A 12,055-nucleotide genomic window follows, 5' to 3' on the forward strand; every position below is an offset into this window, starting at 1 on the left:
TAATTTGTTATGGCAGAAATTCAATTCATTGGAATGTATGTCACCCGGTGGCTATTTTTGGTATTACACATAAACAAAATCTCATGGGAACTTCAATTTGGCTTTGATTTTACAGTAATTTTAGAGTAAAAAATATTTTGTAAAATACATATTTCATAAAAAAGAAAAAATATTAAGTACAGTATATTTGATTTACTGTAAGCTTAAACTTCCATAACTTTTTCATACTTTCATTTTTTTAAGTGCTTTCACTTAAGCAATAATCTGCTGAGTGTTTTCTTTAAAACAAGACCAAACAAGTCTATATTCCAAAGCATTCTTGAATTACAACCATTTAAGTTTGAATAGTGCATTTTAACGTCCATTCTCAAAGAGGGTGAGACAGTTAAGGGGTTAAATATTGTACATATATAAATCCTATGAAATCCATGATATATCCATCAAATAGCTCGTATTATGAATCAAATAAAAGCTAAAAAAACAAAACTGGCATGACTGAAATTAGACCCGCTCTTAACCATATTTGGTTCGCCTTCACTTCCGGCCTGAAACGTGTGGTCTGGATTGTGTGTCCTGAAACGTGTGTGGGCGCTGCGGAAAATTAAACAGAAACAATCGTTAGCTACAACTAACAGTAAACAAATATATACACAGCTTTTCAGTGGGTGCTTAATAAATGGGTAAACTTTCGATCTGTTCCTGAGACTGTAAGTTGGATCACGAACAGTTGGTAGTTGGTAGGTACTGATCCATCCTCGAACGAGAGTAAAGGAGGACTGCCATGTTCATTCTTACATCCAACAACAAAACACCTCAATCACTTATAGGAGACATTCTTGTCTACAGCTCCTCTGGCGTTGAAACAATTTTGGACTGTGTACAGCTCACTCAGGGCGGGTCTATGCTTAAACTGTAGTGTCAGTCAACAGTCGTGGGCGGGGCTTGTGCAAAAGTACGTCACATTGCCCCGAATCTGAGAACGGGTTCCAAAGAACCAAAGAGTCTTAATCCACCACTGGATAGACAGACAGACATACAAAATCTGTTATTTGCTATTTAAATTGTTGGCCTTTTTTTATAACAGCAATGTTTCATGTCATTTCAAATCACCAAACGGGGACTCGAGCAACAGCCTTCCCATGCGACGCTGCAGTACCAGAACCTTTCCGCAGGGCGGCGAACGAGCATTAGCTTCCAGCTTCCCTTCAGCTCTCCCTCTCTTCCTCCAGACTCCTAGAGGTCGCCATTCGCAGGAGCAAGAGTGATGCTGTGTGCAGTTGGAGTTGCGTGCGAGAGGCGCTCAGAGAGACTCACAACAGTGAGGCGGACCTGGGAATGTATCAGCTACTTAAGCCGTACTGAACTCAGTACCTCCAAACACTCGCCTACAAGAGCAGGAAATTCCCCGGCAGATAAAGCCCAGGAGGAGCGTCGCGCGCGTCCGTCCTAAAGCTAACCATCTACATGAGGAGGTTTGTGACGAATCAGTCTGGAGTCGATACTAGGACGGGCAGCAGAGGAGCACAAAGCCGGTGGAGTGTCTCTGGAGCGGGTGAGATCAAGCCCAGCCCCCCCCACATACACACACACACAGACCGGCCTGCTGCTCTTAGCCTGTTGCTGCTGTGTATGTGATCTCATCATAACAGTCCCTCTTATATCTCACATATCTCAGAGACACACACGTCTGTAAGTAGTTTGGAGTTGTTTTGTTTTTGTTTAGAGGCTGGCTGTTGTATTGTGTAGAGGTATAGCGTTCTGCTGCTGGCTAATCAGTTAGCTGTAGCATATCGTCGTGTGTACAGCAGCCTCACGGACATGATGTAGTTTGATTATTAGATCTCTTTTTAAATTATTATTACAAGACAAACCATGTCTGATTTAAGGGCACGTGACATTAACCAACGAGTTTGGCGTATTTAAACCCCGCTTCTTCTACATGTTAACGGCTAAGTGGCGTCACTTGTTCCGTGCGACATAATCTCGTTTAATTCAGCGAGGAGATGTTTATGCTGCAAAACTGTGCATAACATAAAATGTGAGTGTGCAGTTGACTTCACTCGGCTTAAGTTGAACCAAACTGTGAATCTGCTGAGTAACTCGTCTTGTGTATGAGGAAATACTTTATGAAGAGCTAACTCTCATTAACTCTTGACTGGACTAATCATCTGGATGTCCCCTACCATCATTGGAGGCAGTGGACATTTGCTGGAGAAACGTTCACGCAGGGGCTTTTATTTGACTGCTTTTGGTGGATAAAGTCCAGGGAGAGACACGCGGCAGCACCAGCCTGTATCCTCATCATTTGGCTGCTTAAGTGAGTCCCCGATGCGGAGGGGCTGAGTGCGCCCGGGACATGCTGAAGTGTATCCCGCTGTGGCGGTGCAACCGTCACGTTGAGTCTGTGGATAAGCGGCACTGCTCGCTCACTGCGGTGCCCGATGAGATCTACCGCTACAACCGCAGTCTGGAGGAGCTGCTCCTGGACGCCAACCAGCTGAGAGAGCTGCCTAAGGTAAGACTGCCATGATGACCCAGCACTTACATCTCATGTGTGCCTTCGTGCATGTCTCTCTACTTGCCAACCTCAGCTATAAATTATGCATAGACTTGTAGCTGTTTTGACACACATGGACGTGACTGGTTAAACCGTGGCTCTCTTTTCAAGGGTTCCACGGTCACAGCAAGTTTGAAAAATCAGGACATTTTAATATACGTATTGTATTCCTAGTTGTACTTTTCATTTCATGGGCTAGAATTTTGTCTTTGTGGGTGCAGTCTTTATAAAGTGAATTAAGGCAAGATATCAGAGGTAAACGGGGTTAAAAAATGTTTTTAAAATATATCACCTTACTTTCCTGAATCGCAGCACATTAGAACATATGTTTTGTATCACACATATTCTAAAATTTTATTGTAAACATGCAAATTAGGTACTTTCTAAACAAATATGCACTCATTTGCAATGATGAGAAAATACTGTCAACAGCCAGAAAAAAAAAACCATTTCCCCATGTTTTTAGGAATAAAACTTTATTAGATGAATGATAAATGAACAAACTCCTCTGTAAAAGCCTTCAGAATATAAATAGGAATACAACTAGAAAGTTTGCAAGTAAGTGCAGCTGAAGCGGACATTTCTGGTATGAGGGGGAAAAAACACCTTTAAATATGTATTGTAATTTAAATCTTCAGTCGCAAATAGATAGTGTAATAAAATAAACACTTAAATGTGTTTTTTGTTTTCTTTGCAATGGTCTCAAAGAAGACATTGTTATGGAAGCAAAATATCCCCAAATCTCAAACTTGACGAGTGCATGAAAAAACAATGGGTTTTGCCTGTAGAGTCTTGCCTTCAAAAGTCCTTACCCAGTAAGTTGAGCCTTCGAGAAGTAATTGGAAGAGTAATAGCAGTTCATTGGTCAAAAGTTGAGGGAATTATTCTGTACTAAGGGTGAAATAAATAACTGTCTCGTATAGCATGTATCCATAGACAAATGGGGAAAGATCGTTGTTTGCACCCTTTTTTAATTCTTTGTTTGCTGGTCTTGTTAGATTTTTCAAGCAAGCGTGTACTTTAAAAAACTTAAGAAATAATTTATTTCTTTTGCAGAAATGGCTCCTGTCTAAATTTGACAGTCTAGCCTCCCTTGGGAACACTTTAGCTTGTTACACATCTGTCTCACTAGCTGCACTAAAAGCACTTTGCTTTGTCCTTTTAATTTGGATTTCCTCTGTTTTCTTAATGTGCGTGTGCACGTGAGAGATCCTGCTGAATTGGCTTTGAATCAAGTCCAGTAGCGTCTACATACAGTAAAACACAAGGTTTTATTTATTTTTATTTTTTTTTAACCTTGGGCATTTGCTCATGAGAGACTGTTAGTGTGTTGCCAGAGCTAACGATCCCTAAAGTACACTGATAGCAAAAAAAGCAAACATGCTTAATTCAACATTTAAAAACTACTGTAAGCTGTTGACAACTCCAGCCCAGTCCCTTTAGAGCTCTTATGTAGGCTGTATAATGCCAGTACTGTTGGCGTTGCCTCATTGGCAAAAGACTCAAGCTTTGTTAGCCTATCTACAGTCAGCATTGCTAACAGGGTCAGACAGAACAGCACAGGACCATGATGTGGAACGGCTGATCTGAGCGGACATGTCAGGCCTTGAGCTTGAAGGTCTGTGTATATGTGTGTAAATTGTGTGCAGACAGTTGGCATATGGCTTCCCCTTGGCCCTGTGTCAGAAAGAGAGTGAAAGAGAAACAAAAATTCAGTCAGCTCATGTATAGAAAAAGAGATCTGAGGTATCTGAAGTGGTCGACCGATATGGCTAAAGGTTTAGTGAACCGGGTAGCCGATGTCTGATATATGCTTAAAGGGATAGTTCACCCAAAAATTTAAATGATCCCATGATTTACTCACCCTCAAGCCATCCTAGGTGTATATGACTATCTTCTTTCAGACATACGCATTTGGAGTTATATAAAAAATATCCTGGCTCTTCCAAGCTTTTTATTGGCAGTGAATGGCGTTCCTGATTTTGAAGTCCAAAAAAGTGCATCCATCCATCATAAAAGTTATCCATACGACTCCCGGCGGTTAATAAAGGCCTTCTGAAGCAAAGCGATGGGTTTTTGTAAGAAAAATATCCATATTTAAAACTTTATCAACTAAAATAACAAGCTTCCGGCAGACGGCCTACGCAAGTCGACTTACGCCAAAAGAGTAACACTTGACGCGACGTAGGAGAAGCTTAAGCTTTGATCCCTCTCACGGTTCAAACAAATAGGGCTGGGCAACAAACTCAAGCTCCTCTTCTCATCGAAATCCTCCGACATTTCTCTTTAAAAATTCTCGTTAGACTTCTAATTCGTCACTGGTGGCCGTAAATCGATGCAAACGGCCGTTTGTCGGAAGCTAGTTATTTTAGTTTATAAAGTTATAAATATGGATATTTTTCTTGCACAAACGCATCGCTTCGCTTCATAAGGCCTTTACTATTAATCCCCGAAAGTCGTATGGATTACTTTTATGATGGATGAATGCACTTTTTTGGGCTTCAAAAGCAGGACCTCCATTCTCTGCCATTATAAAGCTTGGAAGAGCAATGGTATTTTTTTTTATATAACTCTGATTGTAATCGTCTGAAAGAAGAATGTCATATACACCTTGAATGGCTTGAGGGTGAGTAAATCATGGGGTAATTTTCATTTTTGAGTGAACTATCCCTTTAATGCTGAGGTATTTGAAATGTATTTTTAATGATAGTAAGTTATGGCGCTTTTCCATTACCAGTACCAGCTCAGCTCGACTCGACTCGACTCGCCTCGGCTCGTCTCGCTTTTCGCTCCGTTTTCCATTGCAGATAGTACCTCCACAATAGTACCTGGTCGTCATAGCGATGCCGCAGGAAACTGCCGTGACTTAATCTTTTACACGAGACGCGCGAGACACACCCACTACCCACACACACAGGACAATGGAGGAAATCGAGTGTATGCTGTTTTTGGATGTTTTTGTTTTTTTTATTCAGGATACTCCGTCTGGCGCGTGCAATGACGCAGTGAATAGTGACGATTCTCTCTGACCAATCAGCAGTCTGCCGTGTTTTCACGTCACATTTTAGTATCGCCTCAGCTCGCTTAGAACCTCGCCGGAGGTGGTACGAAAAAAAGTACCTGGAAGCAGGTACAGGTACAACTTTTACACAGTGGAAAACCAAACAGAGCCGAGTCGAGCCGAGGCAAGCCGAGGCGAGCTGGTACTGTGTAGTGGAAAAGCGCCATTAGTTGCACACATAATTTGCTACGTTTAAATGAACACATTTGAACACTTGATTGAAACACTTAATATTGCATAGTTATAAAAAAAATTGCATAATATTCACAAAAATATTTGAAAACAGAAAATTTGTTCTATCCACTTTTAATTTATTGGTATCAGTAGATATTAGACATAAATTAGGCAGCTATTCATTAACTTTCCAAAGTTTGGGGTCAGTAAGATATACTTTTTTTTAAAGAAATGAATACTCTGTTCAGCAATAAATATTTCAAAAGTAACAATATTTTGAAACAATGTAAATGTTACTATTTCAAATAAATGCTCTTTATTTGTTCTTTTGAACTTTGTTTAATCAAAGAATCCTGAAAAAAGGCATCACCGTTTCCACAAAAATAACTGTTTTAACACTGATAAAAATAATATTTTTTTCTTGAGCAGAAATTTGCATTTTAGAATGATTTCTGATTTCTTTGCCATCACAGAAATAAATGACATTTTAAAATATATTGAAATAGAAAACATGCTCATTTTCCCTTTTTTACGTTTAGATTCTTTTTCTGTCATCTAATGCTAACTTCAAGTTAATTTTTAACATTATTAAATTATCTATACCAAATCTTGAAATGAATCCATTTTGTGTACATTAGAATGTTGTGACGACTGAATTCACTTGTATCATTTAAATCGGTTGATTAGTTAACATTTGCCTATATATATTGTTTTTAATTCATTAATTGGTTCCAGGTTGCTCAGCAGTGCCCTTTTCGTCCGAGTAGTGCTCCATTATACGTTTACTGTAACGCTTAGATGGATGGTCTCAGCAGGCCTGAGCCTGTTCTCTGGAGAAGGCCATATGGTGACTCCGTGTGTCGCCGCTCCGCCATGTGCTGAGATTTAAGCTGCTTACAGTTTCTTCTCCCCCAGACTCACTCTGAACACTCTGCTGCCCTCGTTCCTACTTGTGATACTTCAGTATAACGACAGATGTGTCTTTCCTTTTTTTCTTAGAGACTGCTGTTAACAGCATGGATGATGTCCACATGTTTAGCTCCTACATTGTGCAGGTTTTGGGATTAGCGCTGTAACATGACTCGTCTTAATGCTTCTCAGGTCATGACCCTCTGCCATTGGGTGTGAGGTGATTTCAAGTGTTTCAGTATGTTTGAGGCTGACTGTATAAGATAGTTGCATGCTTGCATAGACGAGGTCATATGTGTCAACTGGCACAGTATTTTAGTTGCTCTTGTTCACTACAGGTCTCTGAATGCCCCACCTGAACGGCTTATGTTCACCTTAATGCTAGGATATGTATAGTTCAGAGAAGCACCTTATAGCAAGTCCAAAAATAGAAATGTTTCAGTTTAATGCAGGGCACAAAGCAGGATGTAGTATGGGAAATTACCTCAGACAAAACGATGAGTGTTATGTGCAGCAAATGACTTCGGATCAAGTGTTCTGCCAGCTCACATTTTAATATGAGCACCTGGGTGGCTCACAAAGTGCCTTGCAGCCTTTTCCTGGAGTTGGTTTACATGGGAATACATGTTGCTGAACAGTCTGGGAACTGAAGCCCCTGTATTGCCGCTGATAAAACTGTAGGCCAAAGCTGGCAGCGGTTGAGGAATTCCCCATCACACCCTCCAAAAGCATCAACGTGAAGCTTCCACTGTGTTTAGTCACTACGCAATCTCTAATCCTCACTGTTTCTGTCCTATTGTGTTATAGTTGAGCATCCGCTTGTCACAGTAAATTCCTTACTTCGGAGATGTTGAGCGCTAACTGGATTAACCCAGAATGCCCTTATCCACATTCACAAAGCACAGGAATGGCATTAGCTGTATGCCAGCACAGTTTAATCATTAACAAGTGGATCACACACCCATATGTCTGTGGTTTAGGAGGTTCCTGGGGAAGCTTTCTTAAATGTGAAGTCTTTACATTTTTCCTGAAGGGCTTGGGAGGGAGAAACACTCTTTGGCTTTGACAGTTGTGGAAGATCTCGTGACGGGTTACATAGTAGGCTCTTTCAGCTAATCTGACGTCTCCCACCCAGCTGCACATATTAAATGTCCAGGCTTATTATCACAGCTCTGACTGCATTGTCCTCCTTTATCAGCCTGTGACTCGAATGACGACTGTAAAGAAAGAGAAGGAAATGTTAGTTGGAGTTGTGAGTTTCGAATGAGCAAAATACTAGCTAATATATGTTTTCTTTTAGGTCAAGGTTTCAAGCCTTGCTGTTCTTGTTGGCACCCAATACAGCTTTCTGATAACAGACCATTTGGTACAACAAAGTAATTTTGCTGCCACCACCAACAGGAAACAATGTATTGAACTCTAAACTTAGAAGTAAAGCGAAACTAGGAAAACCAATAACACGTTTTACCTATTGCATGTAATAGTTGTGCTTAATTTGTTGGAACCAGAAAGTGGTTTTTCCAGCTCAAGTAAGTTTCAAGGAGTTGTTTTAATAAATTGCCTGTCTTTCATGGCAGATTTGTTCTGTTGTCTGCAGAACAGGTTTAATCTATGTGGGGCTCCTCCCTGCCCTGCCCCTACACATCTAATGTTCATAAGTGCCTGTCCAACAGGTGTTCCTCTAACCTGTGAACTCCACGTTTGTGCATTGAAAGGTGTGAAATGATACTTGACAAGACAACCTGATGCATCAGTCTGATTCATGCAGTTCAATGGAGAGAAATTATATACATAATTGCATGACCATGTTTTTCTTACTGGGAGTCTTTCGGTGTAAATACGCATCATTCACTGTTATTACTGTAATAAATACATGTAACATGTATCAAGGACACTTTAAGTGTTACCAAATAAAGTGTTAACATATTTTTGACACTTATTCATACAACAGTGTTCCAGCTGCTGTGCTCTTGAAACTTTGTTGCTGAACTTTTACTGTTGCGTTTTACGTCTTTTTCTTGTTGTTGGGATTTAAAAGGCAAATATAAAGATGTAAGGACGATTTTTGCTTCTGACCAGTTGTGCATGAAAATGTCAACACCTCTAAATTAGCAGAGAAGCAGTCACAAGGTCTGTGTTAGATTTCAGATCTGTGTGTTTTAGGACTGTGTGAGTGTTTCACTCATATTTGAAAGTGGAAATTACTCTGCGAAAGTGGAAAAATTAGTTGGCCACACGGGTGCTAGTGCCATCTGACACCTGATCAAAACTTATGAAATTTAATATCATAAGAAAAACTCCCTAATCTTGGACACTTTTGTGTTTCACACAGTTTTCACTGCTCTTTGTTGCATCTCGCCCATTCCCATAAAAGTTGTTTTTAATGTTGGGACACAAGTGTTAAGGGTTAGTGTTGGTTACTGAAATCAGTATAATTTTTTATTTTATTTTGTCATGTCACGACTGCCCTCCTTTTACAGCATCAACATTTTCATCCATCTTGTGGATGTCATGGGAACTAAGATTCACTTAAAGTAGGAACTGAATTGCTTTTCCAACTTGAGAACTATTTTTCTTCATTAGTAATATCTGAGAGGTAAATTTGGTGAAAGGCAGTTCTTTATATGCAATTATACGGCAGTGTTGAATTTCATTTTTAGCTCCTTCCATTCTTTCTCATGTAGACAGCAGATTAAATAAAAATATAAGGATTACGTGATATAGTGCGTATATTTAGCAAAATGGCCCTTTCTATAGTTATTTTTCTAACTGACTAACAAGTTTATGAACATTGAAGTGCTTTTCTGAGGTAAATTTTACATTACGTGACATGATTGTTCTCAAGCTGTTTTATACAAGCTCTTTCCAAGGTCAAAATGCTGATTGAGCGATCTGTCAGGCCACATTAAAGAGTGCCAAAATGTTGATTTCTTGTATTTTATAATTTGACAGAATTTGAAAGCTAAAAGTTTGTCAATTGTTTACTAAAATTAAAGGTGACATATTAAAGGTGACAGTTAAGTACAAATCATCTATGGATGGCTGCACTACAAAATGTGAAGTTCAGGCAGTAACAGAAAATAGCAAAGATTAAAAGATATTGAGATTATGAATCCATATCAGTGTCAATTAAAAATGAGAACTGTTAACGATTAGGTCGCGTCCACACAGCTGACGTTTATCTGTTGTTGTTTATCCACGTTGTGTGCACGAAATGGACACCTTCCTGCACTTTTACAGTGCTTGAATGTTCATTCATCGACACGTCTCTGTCGTTTTCTCTCTCATGCTGGAACAGCCATCAGCATTGTTGCTCTAACAAAGTTAAGGAGGTATCATTCAAAATTGTACATAGAATTTACCCAGTTAAACATTATTTTTAGAGTTCACAAAGTAATGTTTAACTGGGTAAATTCTATGTATAATTTTGAATGATACCTCCTTAATATTGTTTGTAATTAAATATTGATTAGGTATAAGCCAAATCTTTGAAAAAGCCTCATGTTTCGTTTTGACATGCGTTTCTGACGCAGAAAGCTGATCCTCGCTGTCTCCTTGCGTATTTTGGTGCTCGAACTCAGTGAGTTTTTTTCCACTGCAACTTTGCTGCGCCTGCGCGTCATCTCACTTTATTAGGTCAACACAACAAAAGATGTTATGGGCTACTCATCACAGAACATGCAGGTAAAAAGGTACAACATTTTTAATTATAACATGTACATTTATATTGTCGCTAGTGGCGAATCGAGTTAAAATATCACTCGCAAATGAATATTTTTGGTTTGTGAAATGAAAATGAAATCGACCGTTTTAGTAGCAATCTGGAGCCCTGAAACAAGAAGTTCATTGTCCAGGCTAATGGCATCTTTGATGCACTTTGTGTTAGAGCTGATTTAAGCTGAAGGAAACAGGCCATCTGAACATATGACTGTACCCCAACCCAGCATCCCTCCTTTTGTGTGGCCGCCCTGGGCCCGATTACTACTTTCATTCATCTGTAAAAAAACATGTTTAACCCCATGTCCCCTTCCTCTTTGCTGCACGAGCTGTATCGTCTCACTATAAGCTCGTCCCTCAGGGGTCTCTTGAGTGGAGCGGCTGTCTGCAGCTGTCCTGCTCCAAACGTACAGTCAGTGCTCACTGGATGGATGAGATCTGTAGAGAAGTGAAATGAACTACCTTCTGTCTGCCGTCCAGGCCTGTGTTTATACTGGAGTGTGCAGTCTTCCATAAAATACCGCAACCAAAGGGTGATGCTAGTGTTTTCTTATGTCAAAGTATTTTTTAAAAAGCTCTTAAGCATATTTTGTAGTTTCTTGGCATCACAGGTATGCTTGAAACAAGCACAGTTTATTACACATCACTTTGCTATGCTGTAACTGCAGCAGGTAGGGTGTTAAAATAATCTTTCATTACTCACTAATTTGCTTAATTGGCTTATCAGGCCAAACTGTAAGCCCCACGCTCTTATTTGGCGAGCTTACCTCATACCACATGCAGAGAAATCATTAGACAAATATGTTAGCCAACAGGATAACGAAAGCATCTTGAAAATAGGCAGTAATATTTTCAGTAAATGAAAACGTGGATTTAATTTAAGTGGAATTTTAATCCAGCTTGTGACATGCCATCGGCTGCTTCATGATTCTCAATGATCTTTAGTATAGCGCTCTTGACTTGAATCTGGAGCTTTTAAAATTCATACTGTTTTGTTGGTGATTTACACTAACATTCAAAGGTTTGGGGTTGGTAAGATTTCAAAAAATATATATTCTAAAAGAAGCCTCTTATGCTCACCAAAGACTGCATTTATTTGATAAATTCAGTAAAAACTGTAATATTGTGAAGTTGTGTAATATTGTAATATTGTGTTTTTAATATGTAATTCATTCCCGTGGCATAGCTGAATTAAATTTTCAGCATCATTACTCCAGTCTTCAGTGTCACATGATCCTTCAGAAATCATTCTAATATGCTGATTCGGTTTTCAAGAAACATTATTATCAATGTTGAAATCAGTTCTGCTTAATATTTTTGTGGATATGTTTTTTAGGACTCTTAGATGAAGTTAATAAGAACAGCATTTATTATTAGAAATATTAACAATATAAATGTTTACTGTCACTTTTGAACAATTTAATGCTTCAAAAATGCTTCATTTAATTGCTGAATAAAAGCTTTAAAAAAGTTAATCTTAAAAAAATCTTACTCACCTGAAACTTGTGAATTGTTCTGTATGATCATACAAAATATATTGGTAACATTATATATTACAAAATTGACCTTTTCTGCCCCTTTGCCTGTTGAACTTCTATCGTTGTCTCACATTCCAAATCCTAATCCACATCATGCCA

General features: G+C 39.1%; 1 protein-coding gene across 44 annotated transcripts in view; it reads left to right on the top strand.

The window, feature by feature from the left end:
- Positions 1 to 1,257: 1,257 nt before the first annotated feature.
- The window catches only part of scrib (scribble planar cell polarity protein), a 106,231-nt gene continuing 95,433 nt past the window's right edge, over positions 1,258 to 12,055 (top strand). For 40 of the 44 annotated variants that reach the window (XM_084110121.1, XM_084110078.1, XM_084110085.1 and 37 more), the window contains exon 1: positions 1,264 to 2,515. In XM_084110121.1, the coding sequence (XP_083966247.1) occupies positions 2,357 to 2,515 (159 nt within the window). In that variant the 5' untranslated portion in view covers positions 1,264 to 2,356. Of the gene's footprint in view, positions 2,516 to 12,055 lie in introns of all 44 variants that reach the window. The other 4 variants (XM_084110089.1, XM_084110099.1, XM_084110111.1 and 1 more) reach the window with 1 other exon arrangement.

Source organism: Abramis brama (assembly GCF_963993115.1).
Source record: "Abramis brama genome assembly, chromosome: 3".
Lineage (NCBI taxonomy): Eukaryota > Metazoa > Chordata > Actinopteri > Cypriniformes > Leuciscidae > Abramis > Abramis brama.